Below are 16,290 nucleotides of genomic sequence, written 5' to 3' on the forward strand. Positions count from 1 at the left end.
TTAAGAGTAAGGTATTAAGATTACGTATAAATTATGTTCGCGAGCCTTATACAACTATTACAGCGCTTATTTTACTCGTCTTAGGGTTGCGTATGGCTTCTTCATTACGTACGTACGAACACACACACACCTTAAATGTATCCACCTTTGATTATTTCACTTATAAGCACGAGGCTTTTACAGGTTATGTCGCTTATGATTTCGGCGTTGTCGTGGAGTTTATATATTTTTTGCTTGGTTTAGAGGTTTTTATTTATTCTTTATCGTCTTCAGTGTAAAAAAAAAAATATATATCATGGAGTTTATTTTGTGCGGTTTTGAGAGATTTCTGTTTTGTTTTCATTCTTCTTTATTATTATTACTATTATTATTATTGTTATTATTATTATTATTATTATTATTATTATTATTATTATTACTACTCCACAAATACTTCACTCACACCTCAGTATTTTTATCTCAACCAAAAATCTCTCTATAATAAAATTCTAATTCTCAAAAAACTTTCTTCAGCTAAAACAAAAAAATTCCTGACTTCTACATAAGTCCACAAAATCATTCATATATTCCACAAACACTTTTTCACTTACTACAACTAATTTATTACTTATTATTTTTATCTGTATCAAAAATCTCCCTTCACACACACACACACACACACACACACACACACACACACACACACACACAAACTTAGCTTTTTACCAATACGTATTAAAAAAACTCTACAACTACGGCATAAAAACTTCTTCAATTCCGAGATCTCAAAATGATTCACATAGTATTCCACAAAAGCACTTCACTTATTCCTTTCTCTTCTAGCGTTATAAAAAATCTTCATTCTATATACATTTATCTTGCAATCTTTAGCAATATAAAAAAAGTTCACTTCCCAAAACTCAAAATTTTTCACATATTCCACAAAATGCTTCACTTCTATATTTCCCTATTATCGTTATCAAATATCTCCCTCCTATGTACACTTAATTTTTCATCTTTTGCAGTATAAAAAAAGTTAACTTCCAAAAACTCAAAACTATTCACATATATTCCACAAAGCTCTTCACTTTTTCTGTTCTACTTCTACCTTTATTAAAAAATCTATCTTTACACACACTTATCTGTCTACTTTCAACCGTATCAAAAATTTTCTCTTCCAAAAACTCAAAATTATTCATATATATATTCCACAAACACTTCACTTATGCCTTTCACTTAATCTTTATCAAAAATCTATCTTTTACATATTTATCAGTCTACCTTCAACCATAACAAAAATTTTCTCTTCCAAAAACTCAAAATTATTCATATATATATTCCACAAACACTTCACTTATGCCTTCCTACTTAATCTTTATCAAAAACCTATCTTTATACATATTTATCAGTCTACCTTCAAACTTATCAAAAAATTTCTCTTCCCAAAACTCAAAATTATTCATATATATATTCCACAAACACTTCACTTATGCCTTTTACTTAATCTTTATCAAAAATCTATCTTTATACATATTTATCAGTCTACCTTCAACCATAACAAAAATTTTCTCTTCCAAAAACTCAAAATTATTCATATATATATTCCCCAAAACACTTCACTTATACTGTTCTGCTTCTATCTTTATAAAAAAAATCTATCTTTACTTTGAAATAAACATCGATAATTCTATAAAACATACTTCCTAAAAGCGCTAATTTCATACTTATAAGACAACCCGTTAATTCGCTTATATTCTTGAGTTGGTGGTTCTTTGCATTTCTTATACTTTGAAAGAAAATACTACAACAATGCTTATGGCCAGTTTGACGGTCCAACACAGGGATATTGTAAGCCCCCAAACCAACCATGTTCTCCACAATGATCCGGTATTTCCACTTAACACCAGGTACCAATACAGAGATTTCCTGGGTAGGTTCCTAAGACTTCCTCATCCTTTCTATATCAACGCCAAACACTAAAGCTACGTACAAGGAGTTGTCGTTGTATTCTGCGTTTGGTTGAGTAAAAGTTGGAAAGTTTCGTTTAGTCGGTGCAACATCTGTGGTCATATGCCAGAGAGAGACAGAAGGGGAAGGAATCATAGAAGGGAACAGATCCTAGGAGATGGGACACAACCCCTGATTAATACCTGGTACCCATTCACTGCTGGGTGGACAGGGGCGTAGGGTATCGGAAAAACCGCCCAAATTTTTCCACTCCGCCCAGGAATCGAACCCGGGCTCTCTCAGTTGTGAGGTGAGCTTTTTCTTTTTTTCTTTTTTTACAGTAGAGGAAGCAGTTCAAGGGCAAAAAAAAGGAAACAATGAAAAAAAAAAAGCCTGTTACTGCTCCGACAAGAGAGTCAAGAAGTGTGGCTGAAAGACAGGTCAATTTCGGGAGGAGCGGTGTCCTGTTACCCGATACAACCTTGCTGTACTGGACCGTCAAACTTGCCCTTATCCGCAAAAATCCTTCTCTGATTTTAACCTACGATACATAAAAAAAAGAAAAAAAAAATATTTGTTGTACTACATTAATTTACGTTCTTGAAATTCCCAGAAGCACCATCGATCAATTACTATAAAAATACAAAAGGAATCATCATTAGCTCTCTCATTACACTGTTAACTCAATCACTTGTTTCACTAATCCTAAAAAATCCATTCTTCAAACTTCATTATTTTCTACTGTTCTCCTTTTCAATATTTTCTTTCAATTTCACTTGTTTCACTAATCCTAAAAAACCCATTCTTCAAACTTCATTATTTTCTACTGTTCTCCTTTTCAATACTTTCTTTCAATTTCACTTGTTTTACTAATCCTAAAAAATCCATTCTCCAAGCTTCATTATTTTCTACTGTTCTCCTTTTCAATATTTTCTTTCAATTTCACTTGTTTCACTAATCCTAAAAAATCCATTCTCCAAACTTCATTATTTTCTACTGTTCTCGTTTTCAATATATTCTTTCAATTTCACTTGTTTTACTAATCCTAAAAAACCCATTCTTCAAACTTCATTATTTTCTACTGTACTTCTTTTCAATATTTTCTTTCAATTTCACTTGTTTCACTAATCCTAAAAAACCCATTCTTCAAACTTCATTATTTTCTACTGTTCTCCTTTTCAATATTTTCTTTCAATTTCACTTGTTTCACTAATCCTAAAACATCCATTCTCCAAGCTTCATTATTTTCTACTGTTCTCCTTTTCAATATTTTCTTTCAATTTCACTTGTTTCACTAATCCTAAAAAATCCATTCTTCAAACTTCATTATTTTCTACTGTTCTCCTTTTCAATATTTTCTTTCAATTTCACTTGTTTTACTAATCCTAAAAAATCCATTCTTCAAACTTCATTATTTTCTACTGTTCTCCTTTTCAATATTTTCTTTCAATTTTCTATTCACTCATCAGCACTTTTCTTATTATGTTGAAAACTCACTTATTTTATTAATCATAGAAATCTAACAGTCGAATCTTCTTTAGACTTAATTAATTTCAACTGTATTTCTTTCATTGTTTTCCTTTAATTTTCTTTTCAGTCATTAGCACGTTTTTTATAACATTGAAAACCTCACTTATTTCATTATTAATCCTCAAAATCTACAAATTGCACATCTTCTTCAAACTTAATTCATTTCTACTGTACTTCTTCTTTCAATGTTTTCTTTTAATTTTCTTATTTCATTATTAATTCTCAAAAATCTACAAATCGCACATCTTCTTCAAACTTAATTAATTTCTACTGTACTTCTTCTTTCAATATTTTCTTTTAATTTTCTTTTCAGTCATCAGCACTTTTCTTTATAACATTGAAAATTTCCCTTATTTCATTATTAATCCTCAAAATCTACAAATCACACATCTTCTTCAAACTTAATTATTTTCTACTGTACTTCTTCTTTCAATGTTTTCTTTTAATTTTTTTCTTTTCAGTCATTAGTACTTTTCTTTATAACACTGAAAACCTCACTTATTTCGTTATTAATCCTCAAAATCTACAAATCGTACATCTTCTTCAAACTTAATTAATTTCTACTGTACTTCTTCTTTCAATATTTTCTTTTAATTTTTTTTCTTTGTCTTTATAACGTTGAAAATCTCCCTTATTTCATTATTAATCCTCAAAATCTACAAATCGTACATCTTCTTCAAACTTAATTAATTTCTACTGTACTTCTTCTTTCAATATTTTCTTTTAATTTTTTTTCTTTGTCTTTATAACGTTGAAAATCTCCCTTATTTCATTATTAATCCTCAAAATCTACAAATCGTACATCTTCTTCAAACTTAATTAATTTCTACTCTACTTTTTCTTTCAATGTTTTCTTTTAATTTTCTTTTCAGTCATAAGCACTTTTCTTATATTATTGAAAAACTCACTTATTTCACTAATCCTACAAATCTTTCAGTCACATCTTCTTCAAGCTTTATTAATTTCTTCTGTACTTCTTCTTTCAATGTTTTCTTTTAATTTTCTTTTCAGTCATTAGCACTTTTCTTATATAATTGAAAAACTCACTTATTTCACTAATCCTACAAATCTTTCAGTCACATCTTCTTCAAACTTAATTCATTTCTACGTACTTCTTCTTTCAATGACTTTTAATTTTTTTTTTTTTTATTTATTATCTTTTTTATATAATTGAAAAAAAACTTTATTCACTAATCCTACAAATCTTTCAGTCACATCTTCTTCAAACTTAATTCATTTCTACGTACTTCTTCTTTCAATGACTTTTTAATCTCCACTTTTCTCTCCTCATTCTGTTTGTCGAGCGGAGTCATTGATTTTAGCCGGCATTTAAAATTTTAGCCAGCGATACAAAAAAACAAAACAAAACAAAAAAAGTCATAAATACTATAATCTCCATATTTGAAACGCATCACTACATCATCAATCATTACAAAAATACAAATTAACTCATTGATTTCCTTATTGATATTGAAAAACTCACTTACTTAATTAATTCTACCATGTACTGCACCGTCGCTATGTACCTTGTTTCACGTTTCTATAATTATTCTTTATTTATGAATGCTAAGAGATTCATTCGCGACATCTATACTCCCTCACATTCACAATCGTTTTCCTTATCTTAATTATTTTATATATCTACAGTCTTAACAGAGAAAATAATTCTACAATATCAAAGAAATAAAATAGAAAAATAAAGAAATGTCACACCAATTCTCTTCTCTTCTACCTCCAGAATCAATGACCTTATTTTAAGTATTTTCATTTATTTAGTCTCAAAACAACTCTCTTACGTCGTCTATAGTCTTTCGAGCGAGGCTGAGAGTTAAGCTTCCTTCCTTCCTTCGTCTATACTTGCATTGTTTGTTTTTGCCATTGTCATAAAAAATTCCCTTCCGGTTAAATTTCAAAATGGAAAAATACGTCACACCCAAACCTAGCTTATCCATACATTCTTTACCCGGTAGGGATGAGTTTTATCAATGTTTCGATATCTAGCTTCCTACTTGCAACAATAAACTATCAATCAATCAAACAATCAATCCTACTGAACCAATTGCTCTTCCGTTGTCATATGTAAACATTCTTTGCTAGGCTACCTTGCATAAACACCTCAGGATTATTTTTGCTTGTTTTGATCTTTTCACTCTTTCCTAGTGTGTTGTGGGAGGTTTGAAGGTCAGTAGAAAACATTTATGATAACACAAGAGTACTTCGTCAGGTAGAAAACAAGATATGGGCACGTCAGTACGACCAATCTCAACCCTTTACCCCCAAAAACATACCGATAAACAAAATAATCAAATGAAAAATCTATCTATTTTATCTGTATCTCCGACGCACTGCCTCCTCACGGGAACTTCCCTCCAGGGGGTGGCCGCAGCAGAAGTGTCCCCATCTCTCCCTGTTCTGGCACTCCCTCTCAGCACACTCAATCCTGCTGCCTCCAACTCTCTCAAGAAGCACTCCCTCTCAACACACTCAATCCTGCTGCCTCCAACTCTCTCAAGAAGCACTCCCTCTCAGCACACTCAATCCTGCAACCTCCAACTCTCTTGTAAATAAAAAAATACAATCCCCAAATAAAAAAACAAAAAAAAAGCAATAAAGAAAAGCAACCTGTCACCCTACCTACCTATCTACCTACCAATCTATCACCCCATCATCACCTCACTGCCTATCACCATCACCACCACCACCACCACCACCATCGCTATGGATAAACGATGACTCCACTTGAGGACGAAGGAGCATTGGTGTCGACTCCTGACTCGTCGACGGGAATGGGGCGGACGTGGGCGACGACGGGGTGTGGGTGACGGGGAGGGCGACGGGGGGCTCGGGGGTGGCGGGGGACTTGATGGGGGAGGAGATGGGTGACGAGGAGGCATTGTCGTCGAAGGTGATGGTGTCGGCGAGGTACCACACGCTAATGTCGACGAAGAAAGCAAGCAGCATCACCGCACCTGTCATACCTGTTGATGGTGATGATAGTGATGATGATAGTGATGATAGTGATGATGGTGAAGATGGTAGAGGTGAGGAGGAGGAGGAGTAATATAAAAGGAGGAGAAAGTGTATTAGAAAAGCAGAAAAAAATATTGGAATAGGAGGAGAAAGATGAGGAATAGAATAGGAAAAGGAAGAATAGGAAAGGAAAATGAAAAGTGGAGGAAGAGGAGAAACAGAAAAGGAAGAGGAGAAAGAGGAGGAATAGAAAAGGAGGAGAAAGTGGATTAGAAAAGGAGAAAAAATGAAGAAAGATGAAGAATAGAAAAGGAAAAGGAAGAATAGGAAAGGAAAAGAAAAAGTGGAGGAAGAGAAACGAAGGGAAAAGGAGAAACAGAAAAGGAAAAGGAGAAAGAGGAGGAATAGAAAAGGAGGAGAAAGAGGAGGAATAGAAAAGGAGGAGAAAGAGGAGGAATAGAAAAGAAGTAGAAAGTGGAGGAAAAGAAGAGAAGGAGGAGAAAGAGGAGGAATAGAAAAGAAGGAGAAGCAGGGGATGAAGAAAAAGAAGAGATAAAAGAGGAAGAGGTGATAGGGTAAAGAAAATGGAAGAAATAAAGGATAAAAGAAATGTTAGAAGAAGGGAAGATTGAAAGAGAAAAAGGACGAGGAGGAAAGAAAATGGGAAAGAAACAAAGAAAGGAAAGGTGGAAAAGAAAAGAAAATGAAGATATCAGTAGTTATTATCATTATTACTACTATATTACTGTCACTACTACTACTACTACTACTACTACTACTACTATTACTACTAGAACCCGGTAGCAGCGACGGGCCAGATTTTTGCCATGATATAAACCCCCAAAAAATAGATGGTGCATAAACTGATCCCAAATGCATTGATGTATATTATGAAATGGTTTGCCTGAGTGATGATTCTTTTCTCATCATTCTCGCTTAGAAGGACCTTTAAGAAATATGACCCCCACAGCTACCGGGTTAAGGCTTCTCAGATTTCCACAGTCCTCTACACCCATTTCCTGTACTTTCTTAATCGATACACTTTATAAACATACTTATTTCCTGCCCTTTTTTCAGTCCCCACACCTATTTACACCCATTTCCTGTCCTTTCTTAGTCGATACACTTTATAAACATACTTATTTCCTGCCCTTTTTTCAGTCCCCATGCCCATGTACACCCATTTCCTGTCCTTTCTTAGTCGATACACTTTATAAACATACTTATTTCCTGCCCTTATTCAGTCCCAACACCTATCTACACCCATTTCCTGTCCTTTCTTAGTCTGTACACTTTATAAACATACTCATTTCCTGCCCTTTTTCAGTCCCCATGCCCATGTACACCCATTACCTAACCTAAAACCATCTACACACATGCCCATACCCTACATCTTTCTACTCACCCCCATGTAATGTTGCCAAAGTTTCGTACTCAAAACATCGCAATTATATCAGTTCCACGGATCCGAAACTTTTCTACCCACACAGATAATGAAATTCCAGTTAAAGTTATCAATAAAATCATTTCTTATTGATGTTAGTTTGCGATAGCTGTGAGTCAAAACCGGGAAATACAATGTGCTGAGTGGCTGAGTACGATAATTTGGTTACGTTGCCCCCATGCCCTTGAACTATACCCCTTGTCACCCTTTCTACATCCACACCCATACTTCCCCTATTTTCTACCTTTCCTTAGTGTCTACACCCTTCCACTTATCTGTTTTTATCTAACCACCCCCCCTTCCACACACACCCGACACACATACACTTCTCCTTTGTTGTTTTACTTGCAACAATAAACTATCAATCAAGCAATCACTTCCTACCCTTGCCTAAGATCTACACTCTTCTTCTTACTTACACTATGTTATCCACACTGCCCCCTGCACCATCTCCACACCCATGCCCACCCCTATTTTCTACCTTTCCTCAGTGTCTACACCCTTCCACTTATCTGTTTTTATCTAACCACTCCCTGTTCCACACACACCCGACACACATATATTTCCTACCTTTCCATAGTCTTACTTTTTATTATTTTTTTTTACAGCAAAGGAGACAGCTCAAGGGCACAAAAAAAGTAAACCATAATAAAAAAAGCCCGCTACTCGCTGCTCCTAAAAAAAAAAAAAGAGATGACCGAACACTATGTTATCCACACCGCCCCCTCCACTATCCTCCACTCCCACCCACACACCCACCGTGGAAGAACATCCTGAAGGCATCCGTGTCGTAGAGTTGACACGCTCCAGGGCGGCTGCAAGTCTCCTTCCACTGAATGCAAGCGGCGTCCACCACTGCCCCGTAGATGATGGGGCACGGGACATTGCCTGGGGGTGATGGGGGGTGGTAAGGGTGGGGAGTGGTGATGATGGTGGAGTGCATTTGTGTGGATTGGGAATGGGGATGGGTGGTAAGATGATAATGGTAAATGGTGATGGTTATTGGGATGATGATGGATGCTTAACCCGGTAGCAGCGACGGGTCAAATTTGTGGCTTTACCGTGTAGCAGCGATGGGCCAAATTTGTGGCTTTACCGTGTAGCAGCGACGGCCCAAATTTGTGGCTTTACCGTGTAGCAGCGACGGGTCAAATTTGTGGCTTTACCGTGTAGCAGCGATGGGTCAAATTTGTGGCTTTACCGTGTAGCAGCGACGGGTCAAATTTGTGGCTTTACCGTGTAGCAGCGATGGGCCAAATTTGTGGCTTTACCGTGTAGCAGCGATGGGCCAAATTTGTGCCATAATATAACCCCCCCAAAATAGATGATACATAATCTGATCACAAATGCTTTAATTGATATATATTATGAGATGGTTTGTGTGAGGGGTGATTTTTTCTCATTTTTCTCACTTGGAGGGACCATTAAGAAACATGATCCCTGCTGCTACTGGGTTAAATCAGAATGAAGATGGGACAGAGAACATTTTTACAGGTGATGGGAAATGGTAATGATGGGAAACGGTGATGGGTGGCGCGATAATATAAAAAAAGAGTAAGAAGCACTATTTGTATGTAGATAACGATGTGGATGATGAGAGAAAAGACAATAGGGCTACCTCAACCTGGCAGCAGCGACGGCCCAAATATGTAGCTTAACAGTATACCAGCGATGGACCAAATTCTTCCCTTGACATAAACCCCCCAAAATAGAGGATACATAAACTGATCACAAATGCATTAATACATATAATATAATGGTTGGCGTGTGTGATGATTTTTCTCATTGATTCGCTTAGAGGGGACTTTAAGAAACATGATCCCCGCAGCTACTGGGTTAAAGTAGTAATATAAGGATGATGATGAGGGGTAGATAGGGCACTGTCTATTATACGAAAGAAGATAATAGTGCTAAGTGAAGATGATGGAGTAGGAGGCACTAGGATGATGAGGAGAAAGATGGAAGTCTGTAAGGATGTTGACGATGATGGGGTGTATTGATGCCATAAGAAAAATATAATAGAAGAGAGTGGGCTTTCTCAGCTTCTTATATTACATCAGAGGAAGCAGGCAAGGGCAAACAAAAAAAACATGAGAGATAAAAATCCTGCAAAACTACCACTCCCCCAAAAGAAAAAGTAAAAGAAAACTCCAACAGATCAATTAGAAACGGACGAGCAGCTTCCGTTACATAAAAAAAAATCTTATGTCCTCTTCTGGTTCTGGCACTCACTTAACAATCCTATAGCCACGGAGATGAGCCCGAGTGCCATGGCCTTGTCCTTGGGGGCCACACAGCGGAGCGTCAGCAGCATCCCGCCAACCTCGGACGTGGAGTGGACCAGGACGAAGGCGGAGAAGATGACCACGTACCTGTTTGGGGGATGTGGAGTGAGTGCAGGAAGTGGTTCATTAGGGTATATGGATGGATGGTGGGGGGTAGGGGGGGGTTGTAGTAAGTGTTTCATTGAGGTATATGTGGATGAGGGATTGGTTTTGGGGGTATGTGGAATATTAGTGCTTAACTGGGAGATGTGGAGTATGTGGTTCATTGAAGTATGTGGATGGGAGGTTCAGTTTTGGGGGGATTATGTGGAAGAAAGGGATGGTTGGGGTATATGGTTGAAAGGGGTTGGTTGGGGTATGTGGATAAAAGGGTTGATTGGGGTATGTGGATGAGGGGGTTGATTGGGGTATGTGGATGAAGGGGATGGTTGGGGTATGTGGAAGAAGGGGATGGTTGGGGTATGTGGAAGAAGGGGATGGTTGGGGTATGTGGATGAAGGAGTTGGTTGGGGTATGTGGAATGAAGGGGTTGGTTGGGGTATGTGGATGAAGGGGTTGGTTGGGGTATGCTGATGAAGGTTGGTTGGGGTACATGGAAGAAGGGGTTGGTTGGGGTATGTGGATGAGGGATTGCTTGGGGTAGGTATGTGGATTATAAGTGGTTGATTTGGGGGTATGTGGATTTTTTTTATTTTTTTTATTTTTTTTTTTATTTTTTGCAGGCAACCAAGGGAAGAAATAATTGTGGTTCATAAATTGCTTAGAATATCTCAACACTCATCGTCTTATTCTTTTATTCACTACTAAACTTTATGAAGACTCGGCTCAGATTCTCAAGGTGATTTAAAGTTCATATTCATTTTGGGTTCAGACAAGAGGAAAAAACTAAGAAATTGTGGTGTTTAATTTGCTTGGAATATCTTTTTAAGTGGTTTCTTTATTCCTGTACTTACTATTAAACTATATAAAGACTGCGTGAGGATTTCTTAAGTGAATTGAAGTTTATATTTATTTAGGTGGCAATGAAGGGAAAAAAACTTGTATATAATTTGCTCATAATGTCTTCTCATTTTTTTTTTTCTTTACAGCACAGAGAACAACTCAAGGGCAACAAAAAGAAGATGTAAAATAAAACCCCACTAACTGTTGCTCTCATATAGTGACAAGTATATAGAGTAGCCAAAAGAGAGGTCAACTTGTTCATATACTGACTACATAAATTTTATAACGACCTGACTCGATAATTTATGAAGATTATAAGTTTATATTAATTTTCTTTTCCACTTACCACTCAAAATTGTTGCACTCCGCCCCACACGTCTTCATCACCACAGTATCCCCTTCCTCCAGACAGTTACAGTGGGAGAACTGGAACATAGAAAATGGGGGTAAGGTTGAGGAATGTTTGGGGAAGAACAAATACGTGCGAGTAAACAATAAAGGGAACTGGAACAAATGAAATGGCAATAACGTTATTTTGAATGTCTGAAGAAGAACAGATGCAAGTTAAAAAAAAATGGAACTGGAACAGAAAACTGGAATAAAGGAGAAATGGGAGTAAGGTTGATGTTTGAGTCTGAATAAATAACAGCAAGCAAAAAAAAAAAAAAATAGAAACGGGAATATAGAAAGGAGGAAAGAAGAGTTAAAGAGAAGACAGAGGAAGGTTGATGGAAGAAGAGGGTATGGGCAAGGAAATGAGAGGGTATATGGATGAAGGGGAACAAACAGGTAAGAACGAACAGGTAAGAACAAGAAAATAAAAAATGAAAATAAGGTGAAAACAAACAATGGGTAGTATTGGGTACCTACAAACACACACACACACACACACACACCACCCCTCCTCAACCCACCACCCCCAAACTCCCTCTCCCCCACCCCCTACAACCCTCTAACCTCCCCTCCCTACCCCCCAACACAACGCCTTCACCCACAACCCCCTTTCCTCCACCCCCTACAACGCTCTAACCTCCCTTCCCTCCCCCAATCGCCACCCCTCTCACTTCCCTCCCCCCACCCTTTACCCGCCTCCCCCAACCTCCTCCCCCATCACCCACCACCAGCTCCTTCGTGTCTGCGCGGCGCGAGGCGTTGGAGCACCCCGCGTGGCAAGGGGAGAAGTATGCCTTGTGGCGCGCGGGGTCACACACGGGCGCGAAGGTGGTCAGGTCACACTCCCCGCAGTCCAGGTCACACATCGGCTCGAAATGCTTGCCGCTGAGGGGGAGAAAAGGTGTGATAAGGGGGAGTGCGTGCTGCTGAAAGGGAGGAAAGGAAGGTAAAGAGGTGCTGATGGGGGTGTAAATGGATGTTAAGGGGAGTGCGTGCTTCTGAAGGGGAGTGGCGATTCTTGTCTCGGAAGGGGTGTTAAGGGGTGTGAAAGGGTTAGACCGTTAGAGGGGGTTGTTAAGGGGGTGTTGCTTACCGCTAAGGGGGAGAAAAGGGGTTACATATGGGTCTTTGCAGTGCAGTGCTTAGCGTCCTTAACTACGAATCTGTGGGCCCAGGTTCGAATCCCAGTCCGGGCAGTCGGCGAGCAATCCACCCAGCTGTTCATCTTTCCTTTCTGGATGGTCGATAAATGGGTACCTGGGGAAACCTGGGGGAGGTAAACTGTGATAACCTGGATGTCACACTGGGCACGTACTGTTGGGTTATAAGGATTCTCTTCCACCACAGGCTCAAAGGGCAAATGTGACGGAGATGAGCACCGCCGCCACGCGCAGCTATAGCGTTTGCCCCTAACTTTATCTATCATAGAAAAGTCTCCCTCGTTTCCCAGCGCCGTCTACGTCTTTGCAAGTAAAACAAGTATTATTTTTCCTTTCTCGGTAATGTAAGTTCCCTTTCAAATAATTAACTCCCTAATAATGTTCTATACATGCTGGTAGAGTAAACAAAGGATACTCAAATAGCCATAAAAAGTAAACCAAACAAACTTAAGTAGCGCCAAAAAGTAAACAAAAACGTAAATGGTGCCAGAGTAAACAAAACAGGCTTGAATGAGGTTTTGACAGCGGGGAGGCGTGGCCCTAACCGGTGATTACCTAAGGAGCATGTAAGGCGCGCGCTGATTGGCTGCCGCGAGGGATGTAAACACGCGAGGAAGAAAGGCGGCCTCCCATTGGCTGGCGCGGGGGCGATGGCGTCCCTTCACCCTGCCTTAAATGGACCCATAAACCACGCGACTTTAGACTCACGGTACATGTGCTAGAAGGGTGAATTTACCTTGCAGGACTTTATCACGTGAGAGAAAACGGATCAATATAAAGATTTCCGGGGTGACTATATTCGTTTCTTTAGTGACGATCTATTTACCTCCGACCGCCTCTGTTTTACTTTGAGATGCGGTTATAAGGGAAAGAAATAGGGAAATGGGTGTTATAGTTTTTAAGGGAAATGAGAGGGAAGGAAATAAGAAAAAAAGTTAAAATGGAATGAAATAGGGAAATAGGTGTCAATTTTTGGGGTAAATGAAAGGGAAGGAAATTGGGAAAATGGGTTAAAAGGGAGGAAAATAGGGAAATGGGAGTTATAAATTTAGTGATGCTTTAAACTGTGTAGATAATTAAGAGGTAAGGGGACAAAGGTAAGTGCTCGGGGTAAGTATGTTTAGGTAAGCAATAAGAGAGCATAGGTGAGTAATTAGTGGACAAAGGGAGGTAATCAGATGGGTAAGTCTCTCCAGGTAAGTAATTGAGACATAGGTAAGTGTTCAGGTAAGTAAAAAGAGAGCACAGGCAGGTAATTAGGAGACAGGGGTAAGTGTGTCCAGGTGAGTAATAAGGGGATGTAGGTAGGTAATTAAGGGAAACAAGTAATTAAACATAGGTAAGTATTCAAAGGACACAGGTACATAATTAGGGTGCAGGTAAGTAATGAGAAGACAGGTAAATAATTAGAACATATAGGTGAGTGTCCAGGTAACTAATTAACAGAAAAGGTAAGTATGTTCAGGTATACTCACTCCTCGTCCTCCACCAGTCCCACGAAGTCCTCAGGGGGGCAGCCCACGAACATAAGTATTACCATGCCTGGGGGAGGGGAACAAGGGGGTGGGTGTGAATGTGGGTTGGTAACACTGGTATTACTACTACTACTACTACTACTACTACTACTACTACTATTACTACATTTTATTAATCTATTTTCTCTCTCTCACATACTCTCTCTTCCTCTTATTCTTCCTCCTTTCTCTCTCCCTTCTAAATACACTTTCTCCTCCTTTCTCTTTCCCTTCATCTTCGTCTCATTCTCTCTCCTTATTTTTCCTCCTTTCACTCTTCTTCCTCTGCATTTTCTCGTCAATTCTCTCTTTCCCTTCTTCATCTCTCTCTTCCTCGTTCTTCTTCCTCTTCCTCATACTTACAATTTCTCCTCCTTTCTCTCTCTTCTTCACATTCTTCCTCCTTTCACTCCTCCGTTCTCTCTCTCTCTCTCTCTCTCTCTCTCCTTCACATTCTTTTCCCTTTCACTCTTTCTTACATAAAATTTCTCCCCATCTCTCCTCCCTCTTCCTCTCTCTCTAATGCATACTGCAGTCTCCCATTCCCTTCCCTACACTGCCCTTACCTCCCCCCATCCCCATTTCTCCTCCCCTTTCCTACTTTAATTCCCCTTTCCCATATCTATCTATCCTCTTCCTTACTCCTACCTCTACAAACCCATCCTCCTCCCCTTCCCATACCTTATCTATCCCCCTTCCAGCTTCTCCCATCCCTCCCCTCCCCAAACCCTACCCCCTACATTACCCTCCTCCTCCTCCCTTCCCCTACTCTACCTCCCTTATTCCCCTTCCTTCCTCATCCCCTTCCCCTCCATACCTGACCTCCTCCTCCTCTTCCTTCACCCCATACCTTACCTAACCTAACCTCCCCCTTCCTTTCCTTCCTTTCACCCTCCCTCCTTCCCCTTCCTTACCTATCGCATACACGAGGGCGCTGAGGGCTATCCAGGCTGCCACGGTTCTCGGCGATGGTTTTGCCTGCCAGATGTAGAGACCAGACGCGAAGATGCCCACACCCATCACCAGAATGCCCCCGATGCCTGGTGGTGATAGGGGAAGGGGGGTGGTAGTGATGGGGAGGGGGTGGTGATGGGGGGAAGGGGTGGTGGTAGGTTGGTGATGGTGGGGTAGTCGTGATGGTAGTGATGGTGATAATGATAGGGTCGTGATGGTGGTGATGGTGGTGATAGGGGAAGGGGTGGTGGTGATGGGGAAGGGGTGGTGGTGATGGGGAGGGGGTGGTGGTAGGTTGGTGATGATAGTGGTAGTGATGGGTGGGTAGGAAGTTAGAAGTGATGGTGATGAGAGGGTCGTGATGGTGGTGATGGGATGATATGTTGAATGTGCGAAAGTGGTAATGGGTATGGAATATGGGAGGAATGGGGAATGGGTGGGAATGGGGAAAAAAAGATACATATGTCAAGTGGGTTCTCTCTCTCTCTCTCTCTCTCTCTCTCTCTCTCTCTCTCTCTCTCTCTCTCTCTCTCTCTCTCTCTCCATGCCCTCCTTTCTCTCTCCTTCTCCTTTCACCTCCTCTTCCTCTTTTTTCCTTTAACACCTTCACAAGCGCCCTTTCATCTCCTCCTCCTCCTTTTCCCCCTCCCTCCTCCTTCTCCTCCTCCTCCTTCACCTCTTCTTCCTCTTTTTTTCTTCCTTTGACACGTTCACAAACTCCCTTTCATTTCCTCTTCCTCCTCCACTTCCTCCTCCTTCTCTTTCCTGCATGCTATCTTAACCTAACCTAACCTAAGCTAACCTAACCTAAGCTAACCTAACCTAACTTAACCTAACCTAAACCTGAACATAGGATAATCAGTGTTTACTAGAAGGGTAGATGTTCTTATCTACTTAACTCTCTTTCTATCTATCTATCTAACTATCTATCTATCTATCTATCTATCTATACATCTTTTTATATTTAACTATGTATCTGTCTATCTATGTGTTTATCTGTCTATCTGTCAAACTACTATTTTTTGTTTATTTTTTTACTTTCAGCTTATGGTGCCAATAGGCTTTCTTGGGGGGGCCTGATGATCGGCCCCAGCCCATTACACCTCAGGCAAGTTTTATAATGGCGCCATCTTGGTTGGGTCATGCTCTCCTATTTTAATGTATTTATCGAC

General features: G+C 39.5%; 1 protein-coding gene and 1 long non-coding RNA gene across 2 annotated transcripts in view; both read right to left on the reverse strand.

Moving 5' to 3' along the window:
* Window positions 1-362: 362 nt before the first annotated feature.
* Window positions 363-4,582, reverse strand: LOC126981833 (uncharacterized). Its single transcript, XR_007734215.1, has 3 exons — window positions 3,950-4,582; window positions 1,526-3,554; window positions 363-1,393 (listed from the first exon to the last, which is right to left on the reverse strand). It is a non-coding gene; the product is annotated as an uncharacterized LOC126981833 (long non-coding RNA).
* A 53-nt stretch (window positions 4,583-4,635) lies between these two features.
* LOC126981633 (solute carrier organic anion transporter family member 74D-like) overlaps window positions 4,636-16,290 on the reverse strand; it is an 80,512-nt gene continuing 68,857 nt past the window's right edge. Inside the window, exons 8-14 of the mRNA XM_050833071.1 lie at window positions 15,079-15,204; window positions 14,126-14,192; window positions 12,216-12,375; window positions 11,444-11,523; window positions 10,103-10,242; window positions 8,630-8,758; window positions 4,636-6,434 (exon numbers count right to left, since the gene is read on the reverse strand). Of these exons, the coding sequence (XP_050689028.1) occupies window positions 6,130-6,434; window positions 8,630-8,758; window positions 10,103-10,242; window positions 11,444-11,523; window positions 12,216-12,375; window positions 14,126-14,192; window positions 15,079-15,204 (1,007 nt within the window). The 3' untranslated portion in view covers window positions 4,636-6,129. The remainder of the gene's footprint in view (window positions 6,435-8,629; window positions 8,759-10,102; window positions 10,243-11,443; window positions 11,524-12,215; window positions 12,376-14,125; window positions 14,193-15,078; window positions 15,205-16,290) is intronic.

The sequence above is a fragment of the Eriocheir sinensis genome, chromosome 49 (genome assembly GCF_024679095.1).
Source record: "Eriocheir sinensis breed Jianghai 21 chromosome 49, ASM2467909v1, whole genome shotgun sequence".
Taxonomy (NCBI): domain Eukaryota; kingdom Metazoa; phylum Arthropoda; class Malacostraca; order Decapoda; family Varunidae; genus Eriocheir; species Eriocheir sinensis.